General features: G+C 45.8%; 1 protein-coding gene and 1 non-coding gene across 3 annotated transcripts; both read right to left on the bottom strand.

Moving 5' to 3' along the window:
* Positions 1-427: 427 nt before the first annotated feature.
* Positions 428-23,418, bottom strand: Dcaf12 (DDB1 and CUL4 associated factor 12). Of its 2 annotated transcripts, none has more exons than XM_021159618.3 (9): positions 23,049-23,418; positions 21,757-22,011; positions 11,089-11,295; positions 9,823-9,883; positions 7,894-8,087; positions 6,762-6,827; positions 4,526-4,688; positions 3,060-3,238; positions 428-2,333 (listed from the first exon to the last, which is right to left on the bottom strand). In XM_021159618.3, the coding sequence occupies exons 1-9, from the start codon at positions 23,124-23,126 to the stop codon at positions 2,175-2,177; spliced, it is 1,362 nt and encodes a 453-aa protein (XP_021015277.1). In that variant the 5' UTR covers positions 23,127-23,418; the 3' UTR covers positions 428-2,174. The 2 variants fall into 2 exon arrangements, with proteins under 2 accessions (XP_021015277.1, XP_021015278.1); XM_021159619.3 differs by lacking the exon at positions 23,049-23,418 and adding an exon at positions 22,351-22,904.
* On the bottom strand, positions 20,502-20,609 carry LOC115030924 (U6 spliceosomal RNA). The gene has a single exon (XR_003836524.1). It is a non-coding gene; the product is annotated as a U6 spliceosomal RNA (small nuclear RNA).
* Positions 23,419-24,658: the final 1,240 nt, after the last annotated feature.

Below are 24,658 nucleotides of genomic sequence, written 5' to 3'. Positions count from 1 at the left end.
TGAGCAAATGCAAAGATCAGCACAGCCTGCTTGCCCTGGAAAGCCTTGGTCGTGTGACTTAGCAGTCTTCCCCCAACCCCCAGCATTGGGAAGACCATTCAGTGTGGTCTTAATTGCAAGAAAGGCCACTCTGCAGCCACTTCTAGTCACTCTCAGGACACCCTCAGTGAAGCAGACGGGGCCATCACTGACTGAATTATGTTGAAGATAGTCAGTTTAGCCACCGGCCCCAGAACCACTTGTTTCTTTCAGGCACTACACTACTTGCTCTAGGCACGGGGGCCCTCAGTTGCACCCCATAGCCTAGAGCCGGGAAGCAGGAGCAAGCCGTTCTAGGTAACTCTGAAAAGTCTTAGCACGCCCTCACCAATCCTTCGGGTCTGCTCCCTGCAGCGTCTTTGCCATATATAGTCACTCAGAACAGCTCTGCACTGGGATAGTATTTATTTTTCCTTGGCAAAAAAGTCAAATGCTACATTTTTAAAAACAGAAAATCTCAAGACAATCAAAAGCATCACAGGAGACGGTCTGGCAATGGCACAAAACATCCTACAAGAGTTTTGTTTTCTTAAACACACAAGTCAGTTTAAAAAGACAGAAGTTCTGTGAGAACTAAGACATCTACAGCCTGTAGTTTAAGAATAGAAAAAAATTAAGACAAAAGATTCACAGCATCCAGCATTTTGCTTAATTTCCTGTTGATAGCACCTATTTCTCTAGATTATAGGATGATTATTCTAAAACCTGTGGCATATGCTGTGTCCTATGGTGGGCCTGCCGCTTCCCTCCCCAGCAGCCCCAGCCATTATGAGAATACTCATTTGACACAAAGAGAGCATGGAAGAACTGGGGAGCAACCGAGAAACTGGGTGCAGGTGTATGACTGCATTTCTCAGGCAGCACTGTGTGTCTCAGGGTACTAGGGTGGGGAGAGCTTCCTTTCCACATGATGTTCGGAAGACAACAACTGGCTTGACAGTCGGTTGCCTGCAAGTTAAAAACAAAAACAAAAAACCCTTCACACTAAATAGTTTGAGAGAAACAAGCAAATTACCAGTCACAGCTACACTGTCACATGCAGTGATGCTGGCACAGCCACCTGTCACTACCCTAGGAATGAGCCAACAGAGCAGGACGGTGACTTCCAACACTAAGCCCCGCTGCACTGAGAACAGATCCCACACACAAAGCACTCGCTACAAACCACACCTTCCTGGACAGACAAATTAGAAAATACCAGCAAAACCCCAAGAATGGAAGGTTTCTCCTGCAAGTCATGAACAGTAACCACACAGGCTTGAGACTGCCTGCTCTCCGTCAGATCAGAGGCAGGAGACGGGGGAGAGGATTGTCTTTATCTAGGCTGTGAAGTCGCCTGCATTCCCCAGTCTGGGCGAGCAGACAGGAGGTCGGGAGTGGAAGTAACACACATGTGGGCATTCCTGCGTGGGTGGAAGGACAGGTAGGCCTGGACAGTTTGGAGTCCTGGGATGCAGCCTCCCCTCCCATCCGGCTTCTCTAACTCAAGGGTTTTCCTGGTGTGTCTGTTTCTCTTCCTACAATGTCGGTCCCAAAGCTGGACTCTGAGTAAAGTTGTTTCTTTTATAAATACTTTAATTACAGATAATCCTCATTCCAAGTAGTATCAGTGATGCAGTACCAGCAGGCACACAAGTTCACACACACAAACGCACACAGACACACACACACCACACAGACACACACACAGAGACACACACGCAAAGGCTCCCACACTTTCACAGAAAGTCGGACAGCCACCACACGATTATAAAGGGGCCCTACCTCCGTGAAGTAAGGGTGAGAATGACTTTGTCATTTCAGTGTAAAGAAGCCAGAGGAAGGAGAGGGAAAAATAAAAAGGGATTTGTAACAGTGTTTGCTTTAAAAAGCAGAAGGGGGAAAAGTAAAATTCTAATTACTGCAAAGTGAAAACAAACAAAAAACCCAGAACAACAAACCACCAACTGACGTAGAACGTCCCAGCTTTTGGATTTCTGCATAGAGCCTCTTCCTAGTAACTGCCTGACCCAGGAGCAAACTCTGTTTGCATAGACAGGAGAGCCTTCCACAGCTAGGGAAATCAAAAGACCAAGCAAGGAAACTGAGGGTGGAAGTTAGTGTAAATCTGCATTTTGGGAGAAAGTTAGTTGTCATTAACTCCACAGTCCAGCATAGTTTCCGTGGAGCCCAGAAGGGAGGGGGCCCCCTGCCACAAAGAGTTTCGTTCCGGACGAGTCGTAGCAGTGGGTGTAAACAGCATTGGGGAAGAAGTCAATGTCCGAAAAGTAATTCCTCCAAGTTTCATCATGATTCTGTGGGAAGATGAGGAGACGGTTAGCACCTCTAGGAGAGAGTAAGAAGGGACAGGGAGGCCTTCTGGTCTCTGCCAAAGGCAGGGATTCTATCACCCACCATCACACAACTGGCTCTCAAGGAAACGGGCCTCATTTTTACCAGATAAAGAATTGTTACATGAGCTCTTGCCTTCTTGCTCCCACTCTGTCCCCTTGCCCCCGCCCCCCTCACATGTTCATGGCCGGCCTCTACTCCTCTACTTCTCTCCTCTCTCTTTCTCTGCCTCTATACTCTCTTAACTCCCCTCCCCATGCCCTTAATAAACTCTATTCTATACTTAAAGAAAAAAAAAAAAGAATTGTTACATGAAAGCAAGTCTTCCCAAGACAACTTTCCCAGTCAGCCTTGTTAATGATAACTCACTGGCAGCAATGGCAGACGGTTCCTTAGCCTTCCCGCTCTGCTGTCACCGGGAGAAAATCTGAGGCACAGCATATTTTCCTAGGCCTTTCACTTTTTTGCCACCCTCCGCCTCCAGTTTACAGAGAGCCGAGATTACAAGCATCTGCACCACCACCTTCCTCCTCCCCTGGCGCCAGTGTGCAGACACAAAGGCAAAGTCAGGGAAGGGGCCTTTCTCTGCTCTACGGAATGCCAAAAGCAAAAAATCAAGGAGGGAAGACTGGAGGGTAGACAATCCCTCGCTGAAACACAACCATCCTCTCAGGTCTGGGCTTACTCACCAGCCAGCCCCTGCCAGTAGTTAGTTTCAGATTCTCCCCTGCGAGTCTGGGCTTGGACCCATAACAAGCTGAGAGCCTCTCTTCCAAAAATCTCTGAGCTCGGATGTCATAGAACAGCAGGGAGCCCTGCCCTGTGCCCACAGTGATAATGTGTTCATAGAAGCTCACTGATCGAATCCCTGAGAAAGAAAAACACAGAGCAATTACAGAGTGTACACCCGAAATGACCGATGGCACTGTGCCAATGGTTAAGCAGAACTCTCTGCTAATGAGCTAGATTACTGGGAAAATCTACATTGTTTTGTGCCAAAGAATATAAGTGTGTCTGGGTTCTTTGTGCCCCACAGCCTTGAACAGCACGGGCATCACCTTTCACAACTATTAGCTCTTCTCTATCACATTTCGTACACCGTAGCCCACTATTCTCTCCATATTACCAGCATGACAGGACTTACTGGTAGATGTTATTTACAACAAGTTACATCTTCTTTGGATGAAAGGGAAAATACATCTGCTGTACCTGTGGGTTAAGTACAATGGGTACAGGTGCCTCCTGACATCTGTGTAGAGCTAGGGACCTTTGTGAACCAGTATTTCTTTACACAAACTACATCCATTAACAGTAACCAAAACCTTTTAAAAGCCAGGCATGATGGTGTATGCTTTTTTGTTTTGGTTTTTCGACGCAGGGTTTCTCTGTATAGCCCTGGCTGTCCTGGAACTCACTTTGTAGACCAGGCTGGCCTCGAACTCAGAAATCTGCCTGCCTCTGCCTCCCCAGTGCTGCTGTGAGCATTTCATATGGGTGCTGGAGCCTGAACTCAGGGCCTCAGGAGTCAGCAGTCTTGACCACTCACTCGTCTCATCTGCTTTCTTACACAGGATTCTTGGAGGGAGCAAACGAGTCATCAGAACAAAGGACTCTGAAACTTAGAGACAACAGCAGCACAAGTCTTCCACTGAGGAAGGTGAGCGATGGCCCTTAGAATTCACAATCTGGGCAGAGGCTGGGAACGGGTGCAGCTCAGAGGCAGGCCATTTGCACACAAGCACAGACTCCCCACTTACTCATCAGAACGAAAACAAGCATTTTCTTTGGCTTCTCGAGGTATAATTGTCAAACCTTACGCTGTACATAGTTATCAGCACATCCAAAAGTGATCTCATGCTCTTCTGATTCTCCACCCCGCACCAATCCAGTGTCACTCAGTTTGGAAGAACGTTAGCTCAGGCTAGTTCTGGAGGACTAGTGTTCACTGCTTATCTCCTCACAGTGGTTTGTACCAAAGGTTTCTACAGCCTGGACACTCTGTTCTACAGGTAACTAAGTTCCTCTATTCTGTTACCAAATACTTCTAAGTGTTACACAGGGATCCCTGATCTTGTTTGCAAATCTAAGAAGAAACAAAAAGGTGAAAACCCATTTCAATGTAGCTATAAGCCTGCAGGGACACACAGGGACTTACCACTGCCTCGTTCTCTGGAGCAGACAGACTTGACGTTGTACGATGGCTGCCGTGGATCCAAGAAGGAGACATGCGCTTGAGAGCCCACTGCATACACTGACCACTCACTACCATAGGCCAGACACACGTTTTCTCGACAATATGGCAATTTGGTGGAAAGGAGCTGAATTGAGAAAATACACACATTCATGATAACATAAAATGAGCATTGCTCTTGTGTTCCTTCATCTGTAGGCTTCCTTTACACACAAACTACCTAAGTCAGGGACAAGACAAAGCCTAGTAAACTAGTAACTTCTGGATTAGGGGAAAGGGAAAACTGGAATCAAATAATCAGAATGCCAGGAAAAGCCAAGAACTATAGTTTATTTCTAGGACTGAGCCCTCTGTATGCCAGAGAGAGTATACTCCATCCCAGGTAAACTGAGTCAGCCTTCATCTTTGATCCTTGAGGACTAGAAAGTCTAGTCTCTGCCTGCAAGCCTACTGGAGCGCAAAGCTGCTGTGACACAGGGGACTGTCAATTCCTTGAGCCTTATCTCCTCCCGACAAAAAGCTTATTACAGATGTTATAAGTAGCACAGGCAAGATGTGAAGAATACTTTACTGTACAAAAACATTGCTAGCAAGTATTATAAAGAAATCTATTTTTTAAACTGTGCTGTTGCAATCTCGGGTCTCATTAAAAGACTTTCCTGGGCTGGTGAGATGGCTTAGCGGGTAAGAGCACTGACTGCTCTTCCGAAGATCCTGAGTTCAAATCCCAGCAACCACATGGTGGCTCACAACCACCCATAATGAAATCTGATGCCCTCTTCTGGTGTGTCTGAAGACAGCTACAGTGTACTTATGTATAATAATAAATAAATATTAAAAAAAAAAAAGACTTTCCTGTAATATACCAGCACTGTAAGGCCAAGGGTGGACCCCAAGCTTGAGAGAAGCCAGGGCTACCCAGTGAGCCAATCTTTTAAGAAATAAAAACTAGGGCTGGAGAGATGGCTCAGTGATTAAGAGCACTGACTGTTCTTCCAGAGGTCCTGAGTTCAATTCCCAGCAACCACATGGTGGCTCACAACCATGGTATCTGATGCCCTCTTCTGGTGTGTCTGAGGATAGCTACAGTGCACTCATATATGTAAAATAAACAAATCTTAAACAAACAAAACAAACCCCAAAACCATTGGGATGGCACCTCACATTTGTAATCTGAGCATCTGGGAGGCTGAGGCAGGAAGATCACTGGTTTGAGGGCAGCTGGGATTACAGAGTTCCAGTCTAGCTTTGCTAACATAGTATGACCTCATCAACACAAAAACCCAAACTGAGTATAGTGGTGCATGCTTTTGATCCCAGTGTTTAGGGGCCAGAGGCAGATGAATTTCCAAATTCCAGGCTAGCCTGAACTAGTTCCAGGACAGCCTAAGCTATACAGAGAAACAGCATATCAAAAAAACCAAAAACAAACAAACAAACAAAAAAAAAAACCCCCCCCAAAAAAAACAAAAATCCACTCCATTTTCTCATCATCTAACAAGATTAAGAAACTATTTTAGTTTGATTAGTTTTCAGTTGCCAGGAGTTCCTAACATTCAGGTTTTTCCACCTTGACAACCTTACCAGACAGTCACTCTACAAACCAGTGCTTAAATAAGCTGTGGACTAGACCACTAGTACAAAGGGCAACTTTCCTGGGCACCCTGCAATCTGAGGCCTCTCTGAGGGCCTCCTTGACGATACAGTGGGGAGGTAGAGTTGGAGGCGTTCTGGGTTAGTGCATTCAGAGTCTGTCTGTACTGAGAGCCAGTCTGAAAGAAAGAAAGAAAGAAAGAAAGAAAGAAAGAAAGAAAGAAAGGAAGGAAGGAAGGAAGGAAGGAAGGAAGGAAGAAAGAAAGAAAGAAAGAAAGAAAGAAAGAAAGAAAGAAAGAAAGGCAGGCAGGCCTTTGCTTGCTTAGGCATGGCGGTGGCTGTCAGTATTTTCCAGTCTTTGAGAGGTTCTTTAGAGGCGAGAAGACAACAAGCTTAAGGTCAGACTGGAATAAATTAAAAAGAAAGATCCCCAAACAGACTTTGCCTCAAGAGAGGCAACACCAGACTCATAACTTCATGTTCTTCACAATTCTATCCCCAGACCTTGGGCGAAAGGTGTTTTGGGCAAATCCACTAGGACTCTGGGAGAAAGACAGTATTCTAACCCTATGGTAAATTATATAAAACTACCAACTCATGTTCTCACCTTAGACAATGTATTTTCAGCCTTCCAGAGATGAAAGTAGCCATCTAGCGATACTGCTCCCAATTCCTACAAGAGCAACAGAAAAGAAGTTACTACATGACCTGCAGTAAACTGAAGCACCAGACTACGCAGGGGAAGAAGCTGAGAGCTGGGGCTCCTCTTCCGCCCCCCCCCCCCTCCTACCCCAAGGATGCCAGTGATAAGCGCTCACACACCCATGCACCGCAGCTACACAGTATATGCGATTCCACAAGCACACAAGCACACATCTGTGGGTAAAACTGTCCTTTCTGCGCTACTCATCTTCCTGACATCCTTAAGCAGGTTAGAGCGCAGCTCAGGTGAAAGACTGCTTTTCTGTAGGTGCAAAGAGAAACCTACTTCTAGTGAACCACCTTTCAAATGGGGCCCTTGTGTATGTGGTGCACATACACCCATGCAAATATGGACGCATGACACCCAGACACGTAAACTTTTTTTTTTAGATTTTATTTCTTTATTATATGTAAGTACACTGTAGCTGTCTTCAGACATTCCAGAAGAGGGCATCAGATCTCATTACGGGTGGTTGTGAGCCACCATGTGGTTGTTGGGGTTTGAACATAGGACCTTCGGAAGTGCTCTTACCCGCTGAGCCATCTCACCAGCCCGTAAATATTTTTTTAAATGAATCAAATTGTGTCCATTTTAGATTTCACAAAAGCCTGTCTCCTCTCTGGGCTCTGAGTCCCCTCTTGAATTCTGCTTACACCCTCCTCACTTGTCAGGAGGTCTCACCCAGTGACCGGTTGGAGGTGTGAGATAAAGAGGGCAGTCAAGATGGGGAGCTTAGAAACAAGGCCAGTATGCAAATCAAACCCAAAATAGAGCACCTGAAAAGGCACATGCAAATGAAGCAGGGTCAGTTTAGAGTGGTCCTGGGAAATTATGACCACAAACATGCTCTACACAAATACAGCCAAGACACAGGCTGGGCTTCACGGCCTCAGTTGTAACCGCTCACCAGCATCCCTCGGCCTCTAAAGACACACTCTGGGCATTTAAAACCGAGTTACATAGCAAGCACTGCCTTGGAGGGACAAGGAGAAAGTCAGTAGGGACAGGCTGCTGGAATCCCTTGGTGAGTTCATACCTTGTTCTTGTTGTTGAAGGCTAAAGCCCGCACCTTGCAGTTGTCCGGGTTTGTATCCTCCTTGGGGATATCCTTTAAGGCCTTGTGAGTGATGTGAGCATACACAGGGACTGGTGACACGTTATGTCTTGCATCACTTTTGGTCAACACATCATCTGTCACCTCCCAGAGTCCCATAGACCCATCCCGTGAGCCTGCAGTATAGGACATTCACAGCTGTCAGCTGTAAGTGACCTCCACAGTCAACCATACAGAAGACCATTAGAGGCCTTTCATTTCAACATCCAGCCTGACACTGAGGCGTGGCTACACAGCCCACCCCAAACACTCAAGTATTCTTTAAGACAGATTTCTTCCCTCTGTAGCCTAGGCTGGCCTCAAACCTGCAGCAGTAGGTCTGCCTCAGCTTCCTGAGTGCTGGGTTTACAAGCATGAGCCATCGTACTTAGTTCAGATTTCTTCCCTATACTTTTTCCTCCAGAAACATCTCTTTATATTCAATTCGAGGGAAGTCCATAGCCAATTTAAAGAGATTTGCCTGCTTCTGCCTCCTGAGTGTAGGATTAAAGGCATGCACCACCATACCTGGTCAAGAATAAATTCTTAGTGTTGGGGCTACGACTCGATAAAGCATTTGTCTAGCATGCATGGAAGTCCTAGGTGCAATCCCCAGTTATCATGTAAAACCTGGTATGATGGTCTATACCTATGATCCAAGTCCTTGGGAGGTGTTCAATGTCAATCCTTAGCTGGATAGTCAATTTGAGGTAAGCATGAGCTATGCGAGAAGATCCCATATAAAAAAGTGTCTCTATTTTGGTGCTGGGAATATAATTCAGAAGTAGAATAGTCATCTGAGCACACGGACTTGAGCTATTGTTTTGACATCACTGACCCCCTAGTTATCCTGGACCTCTCTGTAGAACAGGCTAGCTTCAAACACAGAGATCTGCCTGTCTCTGCCCTAGGAGTGCTTGATTGAAAGTGTGCCCCACCATCTTTGGCTCCCGAGTTCAATTGACAAACAAAACTCAAATTATTTTCCTTAGCAAATAAGCAATAAGGAGCAAGTTTTCTTTTCTAGAGGCCTTGCGCAGCGCTGAGTCCACTCCCAGGATCTCATGCATTCAAAGTAAACTTTCCTTTGAACTTTTCTCTGGATGTACTACAAAGTGCTGCTGCAGAGCACACGGCTGGCCCATGAACTCCTGATCTTCCTCCTTTTGCCTTCCAACGGTTGGAAAGAAAGACAGAACTAACACTAAGATCTCCATATATGTGCCACGGCATGAGTATACCACACACAAAATAATCAATTAAAAATATAAGGTGGAATAACACACAAAATCTCCCAAGCTGGTGTAGTGGGTACACTTAAGAGTATCAACACTTAAAATTCTTAGGCAGAGCCCTTTAATCCCAGCACTCAGGAGGCACAGGCAGGTGGATTTATGAGTTCCAGGCCTGCCTGGTGTACAGAGTCAATTCCAGGATAGCCAGGGCCAAGAAACTGAGAAACCCGGTTTCAAAAAAACCAACCAACCAAACAAACAAAACAAAACAAAAAACAAACAAAAACAGCTTAGGCAGAGGGACTGCTGAAGTTCAAGACCAGTATAGACCACATATGAGTTCTAGTCCAGCTTTGGTTACAAAGTGATACCCTGTTCTGCCCCCAAAAATCAGTAGTGGTGAGGGGCATGAGGTGCATGAGGTAGGGGAGTCTAGGAAATGAAACTGAATGGTAAGGGCACACCATCAGCGTATGCATGCCCTATTTCAACCTCGTACCACCTAGCTAATGAGTAAATTAAAGTAACGAGACTGGGCACCCCGGCCCAGGAGCTTTCGTGGTTACTTTCTAGCACAGGATCATTTGTAATACTTGTCTTTGCTACACCAAATCTCCCTAAAGAAGGGCAACTTTACCAGACACTGCCATAGTATCGTTGATCCACGCAATAGAAAAGATCCAATCCTTGTGTCCATCCTTAGAGAGTGACATGTACAGAGAGGAGAAAACACAAACAACAACAGAGGTTAGTCAAACAAGGGCCACGGTGAAGTCTTCTAAAAAGCGTGCCGGTCTGACTGAAAATGCATCTTAAAAATCTTAAGTATGGAAGGGCATGGCTGCATATCCTGTAATTCAGGAAGCTGAGGCAGAGGATCCAAGTTCCAGGACAGCATGAGCCATATATGGAGACCCTGGTGCTGAACAAACAGAGCCAGCAAGATAGCTCAGCAAGTAAAGGGGACTGACTGATGCCAACTCTCATGGCCAGACAGAAGGAGAGGACTGACTTTCTCAATGTCCTCTGACCTCTACACGTACATCTGTACACACACAGATAAATGTAAAGCAACAGCAGGCAAAGAAAAACGTGGGTCTCTGATGATCTTGTGAGGTAAGACCTCATAATATCTGGGGACAATCAAAGGTACAATAAGCCTGGCAGTCCTGCAGACAGTAAGAATGCCCAGAGGGGCACACACTGTTAATCCCAGCACAGGGGAGGCAGGAGCTCAGTGAGTTTGAGGCCAACCTGATCTACACAGGGAGCTCCAGGATAGCCAGGGCTACATACCCTGTCTCAAAAAACCAAAACCCAAAAATAAACAAACAAAAACCCCCAAACCAACAACAAAAACAAAATGTCCAGAGAGCAGGGCTTCCAGCTTTCTACCCTGGAGCCCCGTCTCCTGCCTAGAACACTCCCATGGCTGGTGCTCAGTTTTAAGTGGCCCTGGTCACATGTCTTCTCACTGAGCTTTCTTTGCTCTCTGAAACAGTGCTCCCCTGCTGTTTAGAGTCCATCCCCTTAGCCTGCGGGTACCCCTCCTCTATGGCATGTCACCGAGACCAACTTGTATGATCCACATACTGACTTACACACCACTCAACACTATACTGCAGGCAAGGGCTTTATTAATTTCATTCATGCTATACTTCTGGAGCCAAAACAATACCTGACTATGGATGGATCGGTAAGTTTATTTTCTGACAGAGCAATGAGAGAGATGTGGACCCTCTGAATTGAAAAACAGCCTGTTATTGGCCACAGCGATCTGTCATTTTGTCCCTTCTATCAAACATATGTGCTGGTTCTTTCCTATGGGACCCCAATGTCCACCCACTCTGCTCTCTTCCACCCCTCATCCCCTGAAACTAACTACAGCCAATGAAACACTTACATCACCCACACACACAGGATCTAAGGTAGGCAGGCGGTAGATGGCAAGACTGTTTGGGTTGTCTCCTCCAGTGGCGAGGAGAGTTCTAGAAGGATTCAGTTCAATTGCATGGATACCACAGCCCTGCTGAGTCACCCCTGCAGGTTCCCGGTCTTTCAGAATGGGAATCTTGGTGATCTGGCCTGTCTGGACATCCACGACAAAGAGCTGCAAGAGAGATGGGGCACATAAAACAATAGTGTCGATCTAATTCAGTCAACACTGTTAAATCATCTGGGAGAGTTCCATTAGAGCCTATTATATAGCAGACCCTGGGAATTTTCATTGTTTTCTTTCTTGAAACAGGGTCTCACCGTGCAGCCTTAGCAAGCCAGGAACTATGTAGAACAGCTGGCTTCCAACTGACAGAGATCCACTTTCCTCTGCCTCACAAGTACATACATATAGCACCACGCATAGCATTTATTTACTTTGGAGACAGGGTCTCACTGTAGCCCTGACCGGCCTGGAATTCATTATGTAAACCATGTGCTACCAAACCCAGCAGGAATCTCAACCACCCTCAATGTGCCAAATCTCACCTGATCTCATCAACTAAGCAGGGTCGGGCCTGGTTAGTACTTGGATGGGAGACCACCTGGGATACCAGGTGCTGTAGACTTGTACTAAATTTTGGCCAGGCTTAACATGGGGTCAGTCCCTTCCTTCCACTGTGGGTTCCAGATGTCTTCAAACTCAGAGGCAAATGCCTTTGCCCACTCAGCTGCCTCGATGGCCTCTTCATATTTATCGGTACTACAAAGGTTTGGCACAAAATGTAATGGCATACACCTAGAGAGAGCCCAGTGGTTAGGAACATGTACTGCAAGACCTCGAGTCTAAGCACCTATGTAAGGTGGCTCAAAAGTATCTGTAAGTACAGCTCTAGAGGGCCTACATAGGCATCTTCATTAACATACACACGCTTATACCTATATATATGACTAAGTAAAAGAAACCTTAAAGTAGTAGTGTACAGTTCCTGTATTGTTGGTTTTGCAGGGCATTTAAACACTTAAGTGATCTGAAAGGTAGAGTGCTCACTCAGGCAATCAAAACCATCATCTTCACTTCCGTACTTGTGCCTCATGGGGGACAGAACACTCTGCCTCGTCACAGCAGGCTTGGGGACGCGGGGAACCCGGCACAGAGTTGCTTTCCACAGGACAAGGGCGCGGTTCTGAGGCAGATCCCGGCTACACTCCGCACTAACCTACTGGGACCGAGCCAGGAGCTGGCAGCACAGAGAGGGAAGCCTCAGGCTCTGGCTCCCTGAGCCTCCCCTTCCAGGACAGGGGGACACGCAGAGGCTGCTGCTGAGGAAAACGTAAGATTAAAAGCAATGGATGCAGGTGAGGGTGTGATGACGTATAAATGCACACCCAGGACAAAGGCTTTCAGGAAAGAGAACCTTACAGTTACTAAAAACGCAATACTCTTTCTAAAATGAAATCTACCACAGAAAGGAGAGCAAAATGTAAACTGGTTTTCCAGACAAGAAGATAAACAACTCTGGGCCAGCAGGATGGCTCAGTGGGAAACCACCTACTGCCGAGATCCCCGAGAACCACGTGGTGGAAGGAGAGAATCAATTCCCTCGGGTGTTTCCCTCTGATCTCCACACCCACACATGTTGATAGAGATCTTGATACTGACATTAAAAAGGTGGGTGGTAGTGGTCCAAGCTTTTAGTCCTAGCACTTGGAAGGCAAAGGCATGCAGATCTGAGTTAGAAGTCAGCCTGGTTCTACAGAGTGAGTTCCAGAACAACAAAGGCTATACAAAAAACAAACAAACAAACAAACAAAAAACAACAAAAGTCAAACCAAAACAGTAGGGAATAAAGGGGAGAGCCAAGACCAAAAAGGAAACCACAGTTGCACAGTAGGCCAGGAAGGAAAACAGGCTGTGTTCGCCATCTGTCTTCTTCCTGCTCTAAGAAACTGGCCCTCAGCAGCAGCTTACAGGGTTAGCTCAGTGTTCCCAGGCTCTGGCTCATCAAGAAGGAAGAGCATGGCAGCAAGAGCTTGAGGCAGCCATGGTCAGGAAGCAGAGATGAAGGCTAGCTTCTTTTTATTCTGTCCTATATCCTAGCTCAGAACTAGGGTAGGCCTTTCCACCTCAATTAACCTAACGTAGATAATGCCTTCTGGTCATACACTGCATACTTATTTGTGGGCGTGTTTGTTTATGCATGCAAGCACGCAGTTCCATAGTGTGATATACCTATGGAGGGCAGATGGCAACCTAAAGGAGTTAGCTTTCCCCTTCTACCACTGAGTGCCAGTGATTACACTCCGTCAATCGTGATACCCAGTGCCCTCCCCTGCTGAACCATCACACAGGGGCACCATACTTTGTGTATGTTCAGTTCTGAACCAGGGTCTCCTGGTATTTCTATACACTATCTGGGCCTGTCCTTAACCTTACTTTGTCCCAGGATAGTTTCTGATTTTATTTTATTTATTTATTTATTTATTTAAAGATTTGTTTATTTATTATATGTATGTACACTGTAGTTGTCTTCAGACACTCCAGAAGAGATCTTGTTACAGATGGTTGTGAGCCACCATGTGGTTGCTGGGATTTGAACTCTGGACCTTTGGAAGAGCAGTTGGGTGCTCTTACCCACTGAGCCATCTCACCAGCCCCCCTGATTTTATTTTAAAGACAGTCTCATTATGTAGCCCTGACTGACTGTACTAGAATTCAGTATGTAGATTGGATTGGCCTCTGAACTCAGAGATTTGCTCTCTTCTTTGCTCCCAGGTGCTGGTCTTCCCTACTTACTTTCTGTTTCTTTGTTGATACAGGGTCTCACATAGCCTCAGCCTCACAGCAGATGACCTTGAACTCCTGATCCTACCTCCCAAGTGCTAGAGATACAGATGCAAGCCACTCTGCCCAGCTTTCTTCAGCTTCTCATGGCCACAAGTACTTTACTGTTTAGGCTCACTAGCAGTTAATGAATACATTCCTTATTCTTCAATATTTATGCTCTGTCCATAATTTTAATACACGTGGATGATCAAAAGTTGGGCATGGTGGCATATGTATATATTTGGTGCTTTGATTTCTACAGGAAACCAGAGCCTCATCTTCTGGTAGCAGCTATTTAATCAGTAGATGAGAGAAGACTTTCACACCCCAACAGAGTATTTCATTGTGTGAGAATTGAACCCTGAGCTTCAAATACATATCTGTTTCTCAGAAACAAGATATTTTTGTAACAATACAATGGTAACGTTGTTTTCAAGACAGGGTTTCAAGGTGAGGTCCTGGCTGTCCTGGCACTTGCTCTATAGAACAGGCTGGCCTCAAAGTCATATGTGTACCTCTGCCTCCAGAGTGCATGTGCCACCACTACCCAGCTCAAATAATCATTTATAGAATATGTATTTATAAACAGCATAACTAGCATATATTTTAAAGTTGAGAACAGTTCCCCTCCAGCCTGGACTAAGCTAGCCTCATCATGCAGTCCACCACAATCTCAGTCTCACAGCAGCTATCCTGCCTTGGCCTCCTGAGTGCTGGGATTAAAGGCGTGCATGCTAAACCACTGCCTGGCTCACGGTAATATTATCTCAGAACTTCAGGAAATCTTCACACTGGCCCAGGACTGTCAGTCTAGGGCTGTTTCAGTGAAAAAGTCTGATATCAAGATAGTCAGGGCCCAAATTCTAGGCCCAGTTTCTCTTCTCTTATAGAAGAGGAAAATTTAGCCTGGTGTGTACACTTCAGGATAGTCCTGGATGTTTCCAGGGCAAACTTTAACTTCTCTAAAGTCACAGGAAACTTTTTCTTTCCTCTTCTCTTCTCTTTTCTTTTCTTTTCGACGGGGTTTCTTTGTGTAGCCTTGGCTGATCTGAAACTCACTCTGTAGACCAGCCTGGCCTCAAACTCAGAGATCCACCTGTCCATGCCTCCCAAGTGTGCGAGTGTGCTACTACTGTCTGGCTTTTCATTCTGGTATTGGTGTCACACACCAATACCAATAAGTATGTTCTTGGACACGGAGCTATACCCATCCCCACCCCCAACTTCTCCCAGGTGCTGGTATTTTAACAGAACAACGCCCAGCTGGCATGGTAGCACCCAGCAGTAATCCTGGTACTGACTGTAATGCCTATCAAAGATCCAGCCAGGATAGAAGGCCATGAGGACCAACAGAGTCAACACATATCCAGCAGCCCCAAACCTCAAATAAACTACTCCTGAAATAAAGGGATCACACATTTCAATTATGCACATGTTATCAAGTGGAAGTACAAATGCATGGAAGTGCTCCTGTGAGTTCACTATGGTGACTGGAGATGCTGAGAAGTAAAGTGACATGTCTGGTCCCCACAGCAGAGGTCAGGCCTGACATTTCCTACAGTGTGGCATAGTCCTGAACTATAAAGATTTTATTAATATCCCAAAGAGAAAAACTGCAGTAAATAATTACGATTTTGGTAATCTGAACAGATCATCTCAGAAACCATTAACATTACAGCTGCTTTCTCAGCACTAATGCTTAACCATTCTACTTCCAAAGTCAGGCTGCCCCAAAGGTCTCCCTCCTATCTGACAACCAATTGTAGTCATTACTATGACGTCCATCAGTGAACGCAGCAGCACATCCAGGCACAGGACTGAGGGATGAAGAAAAAGCAGCCCGAACAGAGTTAACCTGGTGCTTTGGCTGGGCTTTGGTGTTCTGATAAAAATATTAATTTTACAGAACATCTCTAAATGGAGGTCAAACATGACTCCTGTCAAAGCCACAGCAGACTAACCTGGTGAATAGAAAAGCTGCTTCACCATTGCTACTCACAGCTTTACTGTCCTTCTAGACCCTTTCAGAGAGCAGAGCTATTTGTTTAAGACTTCTCCCCAAACACCTGACACAAATCCTTCCCAAATCCTCCGAGGAGCACCGCCCCCCGCCCCCCCTCCCCCCAATTCACTAGCTAGAGCAAATGATTTTTATCTTTTTTCTACTGCATGCTCCCTGGGAGTTTCTTGCTAGAGGGCATCATGCTGAGAAACAAATCCTTTCCTAATTTAAATATCGTTGCCAGGAGGGGTTTCTTGCACAGGAAGCAGAGGCAGGAGGCCAGTGAGGGTTAGAGGTCACCCTCAGCTACACAGTAAGTTCCAGGGCAGCAAGGGCTATACTGGGAAATCCAATCTCAAAACACTAGCTAGTTCCACACAAGGGGGTGGGGGGTTCATGCCCATAATTCCAGTATTCAAGAGCTAGAACCAAGGGGCAACTCTACCACCAGGAGTTCGAGGCGATCACAGACTACCCTAAGCAAACAAAAAGCCCAACAAACCCTTCTGAGTAAACAAAACTCCTCTAGGATTTAATTAGAAATATCTAATATCAGGCATTTCTCTTTAAGGCACCGGCCCCTCCCTCCCCTTTTCTTCACTGTTTTTTGTACTTTTTTGGTTTCCTCTGGGCTCCCCATTTGCTCTGTAGTAGTTCCCGCCTGGTAAATACAGGTGAACCCCCAAGGTTATGAATATAGCTTCCCTTTAAGATTAGAGGCCCTTAGCCATTGTGGCTCAATAGTACTCACCTTTGAAAAAAAATCACTGGAAAACTAGGAACTGCCCCATATCCTGCCCATAAAACACTCAAAACAAAATAAAAGTCTGAAAATTTAAAGGAAGGGTTATGTGACAGAAGCCAAAGTGTCTTTTCTTTCATAGTAACACAGCAATTTCATGGGCAGTGGTGGCGCATACCTTTAATCCCAGCACTTGGGAGGCAGAGGCAGGCAGATCTCTGAGTTCGAAGCCAGCCTGGTCTACAAAGTAAGTTCCAGGATAGCCAGGGCTACACAGAGAAACCCTGTCTCAAAAAACCAAAAAAAAAACAAAAACAAAAAAAAAAAACCAAAAAACAAACAAACAAACAAACAAAAAAACACCAAAAGCAAAAAACCCACAGCAATTTCAATACTCTTGTAAATTAGTAACCCCCATACTGAAGATTTTACCTTCTCCTAAGTATCAGCCAATTGATAAAAGCACATCATTACCTCAGGTCCTACCTGAGTTGTCTCACATCTTTCTCTTCATCCTCTCCTTCTGTCATTTAGATTTACCCCATTATCTCTCACAGTAAAAACCCTGGGTATTCCTCCTGCATTTTCTTCTCGTAGAGCAGTACTCTAACCTTATGGTTCCCATATCTCTCCATTCCCCTATAAAGTAATCTTAGATGATCAATTTCCACAGTCTAACCTATTCCAACTCTAGATACCTGAAGCTTGTTGTACGGGAATCTCAATCTCTCACACAGCGTGCTTGCTTGCTTGCTTATCTACCTACCTACCTACCAGAGACATGGCCTCTGTTTACAGCCATGGCTGGCCTTGAACTCGAGATCTACCTGCCTCGGCCTCCTAGCTAGTTTCCAACCTTCAACCAGCACACCAGACAACAAACCAGGAGACCCACCTGCCTCAGCCTCGAGTGCTACAGTCTCACCCTGCTACTTTCCAGAGAACTGGCATACCAGATAATGCTATCACTATTTTACAGAAACAACCAATGGCAGTTGGAAGGTGGAGAGGCAACAGGCTTAGGAGTTCAAGGCAGTCTTTGGCTACATGAGATCAGATTGCAACCCATCAACAGAACCAAAGACAGATGGTAAAAATAAGAAGTATTTGCCAAATGTCAAAAAGCCATGGCACACTATTCTTGGTTCCCTGCTTTGGTTCTAAAAGCTGAGCAAAGAGAAAACAATACTATAAAAACAAAACAAAACAAAATAAAACCAACCAAAAAGAAACCAAACAGTGCTGGGCCATGGTGGCGCACGCCTTTAATCCCAGCACTTGGGAAGCAGAGGCAGGCAGATAGATCTGAGTTTGAGGCCAACCTGGTCTACAGAGTGAGTTCCAGAACAGTGAGTACTATACTGAGAGATCCTGTCTCAATAAAAACAAACGAAAATAACAAAATCCAGCTTGGTTATGTGAGATGTGTCTCTGACTCTCTTGCCTGTTCTTGGGACCCCTTTCCTGCTATCGGGTTACCTTGTCCAGCCTTGACATGAGGTTTGTGCCTGGTCTTGTAACTTGTTATGCCTTTTTCAGGAGATATCCCTGGGAGGCCTGCTCTTTCTCAAGGGAAATGGAGGAGCAGTGATTTGGGAAGAGAGGGAAGGTGTGTGTGTGGAGGCTAGTAGGAGTGAAGGGAGGGGAAACTGAGGTCTGGATATAATGTATGAGAGAATTAAAAACAAAGAAGAATAAAACAGCTGGGGCCCAGCACTTGGGAGGAAGAGGCAGGCGGATTTCTGAGTCCGAGGCCAGCCTGGTCTACAAAGTGAGCTCCAGGACAGCCAGGGCTATACAGAGAAACCCTGTCTCAAAAAAAAAAAAAAAACCAAAACAAAACAAAAAACAAAAAACAAAACAAAACATAACAGCTGGGGCTGGAGCACTGGCTGCTCTTCCCGGGGACCTAGGTTTGATTCCCAAAACCCACATGATGTCTAACAACTGCCTGTAACTACAGTTTTAGAAGATCCAATACACACTTCTGACCTTCTCAGGCACTCTGCCCATGTGGTGCACATCCATATACACAAAATACCCATACACATAAAAATGAAAAAAAAAAAAAAAACAGAAAACAGTCAAGTGTGGTAGTACCTGTCTATAATCCCAGCAATTATGAGATGGCGGGAGAGGAGCAAGGTTTTTGAGGTTGCTTGGGTATATAGTACAGCCAACATGAACTACATAAGACTCTGCCTCAAAACAAAAGAAGATAACCTCCACTATTTCCAAGTATTCGTCATAAAGACAGAGAAGACAGAAATAGGTATCAAGTGTTAATTAGGGGACAGGAGCATTTGACCACAACTTTAATCCCAGGGTTGGGGAGGTAGAAGCAGGCAGATCTCTTGTGAATTCAAGGCCAGCTTGCTCTATATAGGGAGTTCCAGGACAGCCAGGGCAAAGAGAGAAAGGGAGGAGAGGGCAAGCAAAAGATGATGAAGTGAGGAGGCACTTAGCTTCTCACTAAGGCTGAGGACATGAGTTCCATCCCAAGAGCCCCCGCGGTGGAAGGAAGGACCAACCCCTGTCCTGACCTTCACATGCTTCTGTGGCAAGCACAGCACCCACTAACACATGTGAAATCTAAAAAGTAATTAACATAGGCTTTTAACTTAGGAAGACAGAAGTAGGCACCAAGAGTAAATGTTTACAAAACGTATTACGTTTGTTCTGTGTATGGTGTTTTGTCTGCATGTCTGTCTATGTAGCACACATGTGCCTGGTGCTCATGCTTGTGAGCCACCATGTAGGGCTGGGAATCAAACCCAGGTCCTCTCAAAAAGCAGTGAATGCTCACTCTTTACTGTTGAGCCATCTCTCCAGTGCCAAGCTAAAAAAAAATTTTAAGAGTAAATTCAATGATTAGTAATACACTCATCTTCAAAATACTGTCAGCAGACTATCAAAAGAAACAGGAGACACCTTTTCTACTCCAAGCATCAACAATGACAGTTTCCTAAACCACAGGGCAAGACTGAAATCAGAAAAAGGAAGTTTTGTGCAGGCTTGCTCGTAGCACCTAGTTTTGCAAGTGTTATGTGTAAAACAATATTTAACAGAAGTGAAAATTTGGCCCCAGCCACCGTAGTATTACTTCCTTCCTCAAAACTGATTAGAATTTTGCCTATGACCTTTATAAAGACACTACCAGTACTTACGGTCTCTGGCAGTTTTAGTCCTTTTTTTTTTTTTTTTTTTTTAAACACTTTTATTTATATTTGGTAGTGGGCATGCAGGCCACAGCAAGCACGTGTAGCTCAGCTTGAGGGAGTTAGTTCTCTTCCCATTACATGGATTTTTGAGTGTCAAAGTCAGGTTGGCAGGCTTGGCAAGTTTTGCCCACTGGGCACCCAAGGATTTTTTCTTTTTAAAATTTATATTATTATTATTACTACCACGACGACTACTATTATTATGTGTTGTAAGTGTGGTGTATGTTTCAGAGTGTGTGGCATGTGGAGGTCAGAGAAATCAACTTTATGAAGTCCCTTCCACCTTTTTGTGGGCTCTGGGGATCAGCATCTTTCCACTGAACAATCTCACAGGCCCAAGGTTCTTGATGTAGAGTAACCTTTCTTGTAAATAACCCCAGATACGTTTTGGTCGAGGGTCAGTTTACTCGCCATTCTAACATTACCTGTTATTATCCACACTAGGTGAGTTAAAAACAGAGGGAGGGCTAGACAGAACCATTTCCCCAACTCCAGTCGTACGTCTCCTAGCATCTAGTCTCCTAGCATCTACGACTTCTGAGATGTCTTGCCATCTGCACACTTCCATTCCAATCATATCCACTTCCTTAAAAAGATAAACCACTGCACAGACTTTTAAGTGTCCTTGTGCAGGAGCCCTGCTAATCATCTCTGTAGCGTCCCAATTTAAGTATGTGTACAATGCTAAAGCAAGCACCACACCCACTCTTTTGACTCTTCTAGCTTGTAACCATACTGGTTACATAGTTTCCTGATAAGATTTCTACTCCGATTACTTACAACCCTTACTCTCTTTAAAACTGCTCCCTTACTCTCATGTCATAATTTTCCTCTCTTCTTTGCAAATGCCCATATGCCACTAGGCACACACACACATTTGTCCCAGAAACTAATGATATCTTTGAGTTTTGTTTGTTCTGAGACAAAGTCTCAACTCTAAACCCCTGCCTGACTTGGAACTGTAACAATTCTATTGCCCCAGGCTCCAAAATGCTACATTTGGATTCTAATATACGAAAAAGTATTTGTCTCATTTCTACCTTCAGAGAGGTGCTTACTACTTCTAACTATGTCAAAAGCTGGTACACAGCAATGAAGTGGTCACTACGGTCACTACCGTGTACCCTAAATGATGCTGACATCAATTTCTGTCTTTGAGGCCTCTTATCTAAAACACTAGAAGCAGCAACATACAGAGTTAGGGGACCTAAAACACATGTTCATTTGAAGGGGTCGGGAGACTCAGAAGTAAGAAAAGAAGCAGAAAAAGAGGACAAGGTCACCAATGAAGGAGGAGGGAAGACAGAGAAGCTGATGGGAGCACGTTTCCCTCAAGAGCCCAGACCCACCCTACAGTTTACTCTTTCCTTGAGCACTTCTTTGTCCTAACACTTCTAATTAAAAATCTCAGCCGGGTGGTGGTGGCACACGCCTTTAATCCTAGCACTTGGGAGGCAGAGACAGGTGAATTTCTGAGTTCCAGGCCAGCCTGGTCTACAAAGTGAGTTCCAGGACAGCCATGACTATACAGAGAAACCCTGTCTTGAAAAACTAAAAACCAAAAATAAAATAAAATAAAATAAAAATCTCTTAATAAACTCCAGCTCTGCTTACAAAAAAAAAAAAAAAAAAAAATCCCACATCTCAGATCTAAGAAAAAGGAAGCACAGCCCACACCGCTGAGCTCTGGGAGGCAGATCTCTGAGTTCGAGGCCAGCCTGGTCTACGGAGTGAGTTCCAGGACAGCCAGGTCTTCACAGAAAAACCCCCGGTCTCAACCAAACCAAACCAAACCAAACCGCAGCAGCAACAAAAGGAAGACAAAGAGCCCTCCTGATACTTACTGTGTTGCATTTCGTGCCACACACCACTTGCCTATGATTCAACCACTGAGAAGCAAACACTTTATTAAGGGTCCCGAGGTGAAATTCTCTCTCCTTGAGGAGACTGGGAAGCTGTTGTGCTGCATAACCATGTAACAGGCGAGAGTAGCTGGTCTCGTTCTGGAGCCTGACTTCGCGGTTCTTCAGGTAGTACACTAGGGATCTCTTCGCTGGGGGGAGCCTTTTCCTTTTGTGCAGCGAATGATCCCAGCCAAACTGTGAAAGCCAACATCAGAAATCAGGGGTTTGGCCACTTTTCCTTCAGACAAGAAGTCTGACCGTTTTATAAAAGAACCAACACGAATTCGTCCTTCAGGATTTACATAATCAAAATTTTAACAGAAGATTTGTAATCCAGAAAGTACAGTTTAACCCGGCTAGCACCGAAATAAGGCTCTCATAATGAAGACTACTTAGAAAATGGATAAACAGCAAAAAAAAAAAAAAAAAGGTAACTAAACCTTTGAGGAAAGTGGAGAGCTCAGAAATAACATATACACATATACCCAGGTGTCCTTGATAGTTAGGAAATGAAGTCCATACTACCGAACCCACCTGGGCTGCATTTCTACCCAGCCCCCTTCTCCCTCTCCGCCTGTGCACCCCGTAGAGCATAAAGAGTATAGCTCAAATAGCCAGACTGGGGTCTCCGATCTTCCAGGGATGTAAAGTCAATGGCCGCTCATCTGACTCCGCGCGACTTGCGCTGCGGGCAGTTTTAGAATTCGAAAAATCAAATACCAACGGGGTAACCTGCGTCGGAATCCCAAGTCCAAGAGGCCTTCCTCTCCAAAGGGGGCAATATAGAGATGACACCTGGTGTTTCTTCTAGATGTCTAAAGAGCCAAAGGGGCCTGCACCCAGTTTAGGAGATGGTTTCCTTGATAAGAGACCATCCGCCCATATTCCTAGTGCCACTGGAAGGTCGACTTCAATCTCCTTCCCAGTAACTTCGGAAGGTCGGTTTTACTTCCGATTCCCCTTGTCTTCGTTTTCTCCTCCCTCCAGGAACGAGGAGGTCCTGAAGCTCTCTATCCCTAGCTGCAGACTTCCAGCGGAAGGCGTCATTTTGTAGTTTTCTTTTGGCTCCTCACCCTTCCGGCCCGCCTGCTCGCCAGTACACTGCAGAAGGACCGGTCACTGCTCTACAGTCCCGGCTCCGGTTCTCGTCCCGCCCTGGCCCCAGGTTCCTGAACCCAGCTGGAACGCCCTAAGCCCCTGCTAGGTGATGACCCAGGCCTGTGAGCCCTCACCTGCGGGCCCTGAGCGTCGCTCCCGGCTCCTGGCGAGGCAGACGCTTTCCGCTTCCTGCTAACTGCTTTCCGGGCCATAGTGGGCAGCGCCGCCGTGGCCCCGCAGCCACATGGGGCGGAGAAGGCAAGGGGCGGCAGGGCGGCGGGTCATGAACCGGGCCCTGGGGCCGCGCGCTTTCGAGCGCCCGGCCCGGAAAATGGCTCGGATCCCGGGCAGCAGTCGATCAAAATGAGGCGCGTGAATGGAAGAAGGGAAAATCCGGGTTGGGAAAGGGGAAGGGAAGGGAAGGGGAAGGAAAAGCAGGAACAAGCAGCTTTCCTACCGCCGGGTCTGGAAAGGACGGCGAGCGACGAGAACCAAAACACCCCCCTCCCACTCGCCCGCGCCCCGTCACTCCTGCGCAGCCGCACATCGCAGCACGTCGCCACGGAGACACCGCCCAGACCAGCGGGGCGGGACTTAAGCGCAGCAAGGAGAATTGATGTCCTCGGAGAACTTCCGCTTGCCTCTTGCCAATGGCGGTTTAGCTGTGGCCAAAGGAATCCAGCCTTCAGTCGGGACATTTCCGACATCAGCCAGCTCATCCTCTGGCATGCGGAAGTAAGCATGAGCTGCCTGGCTGCGGGACCAATCTTGAACCTGTAATCATCATGGTAGGATTAAAAATATTCTAGACACCCTGATTGCCAGATTGCAATCAGACTATTAAAACACTGGACTCTAAGAAATTGCAGTTTTCCTGGGAGAAGGAAAGGACAAGGGCACAGATGCCAGCCAATAGAGGAACTTGACTCCAGGAAAGATAGTTCACAGTTGGGGAAACTTGTCAGACTACCTTCCCAGAGAAACTGGGCGAACCGATGATGGATGCGACCACACCTTGACGACGACTGCTTAGTTAAGCATAGCTGTTACCTTTAAGCCTAAACAAACCACATGTCAGCCCCTAAGATGGACTAGGATAAGAGAATGTCACTAGATGTCTTTGTTCTTTCCAACGAGACCGAGTTAACACCTTTCTTCAAGTTTCCCCTTACACTTTGTCTTTTAGTTGGCCTGTTGAGAATGAGTTAAGGCGGCTAGGACCCAGGTTCTGACCCTTCCTTATACCTCAGAAGACATTTCTTACTCCTGCAACTAGTAGCCTCACATTTAGCACTTTCCCCCAACATTCTCACAAACTGTCAATGGGCACAAAAGATTAGACACTTTAAGGAAGGCAGAGAACCCCACATCACACTCCTTCAAGATGGATTCAGGGTAGGAAGGCAGCAGTATGGTCAGATTTTTGCCACATCAAAGTACCAGAGCTAACGCTTTCCACTTCTTTACTCTCCAGCTCCAGCTCCCTGTCTATTTTGACTCCTGTCTAAACCTCACTTTTCCCTTCTTTTATTTATTCCTTTTCTTTCTTTCTTTCCTTTTTTTTTTTTTTGAGACAGGGTTTCAGTGTATAGTCTTGGCTGGTCTGGGACGCAGCATGTTATATAAATCAACTGGCCTCAGAAGTTATAGAGCTTCACATGCCTCTGCCTCCCCAGAGCTGAGTTAAAGGTGTGTGCAACCATGTCTAATAAGTCACTTTCATAAAATGCCACCCTTTTTAGAT

The sequence above is a fragment of the Mus caroli genome, unplaced genomic scaffold (assembly GCF_978045245.1).
Source record: "Mus caroli unplaced genomic scaffold, Mus_caroli_1 scaffold_6, whole genome shotgun sequence".
Classification (NCBI taxonomy): domain Eukaryota; kingdom Metazoa; phylum Chordata; class Mammalia; order Rodentia; family Muridae; genus Mus; species Mus caroli.
Note: the sequence above shows the minus strand (reverse complement) of the source record. Positions and strands in the feature narration are given on the sequence as shown.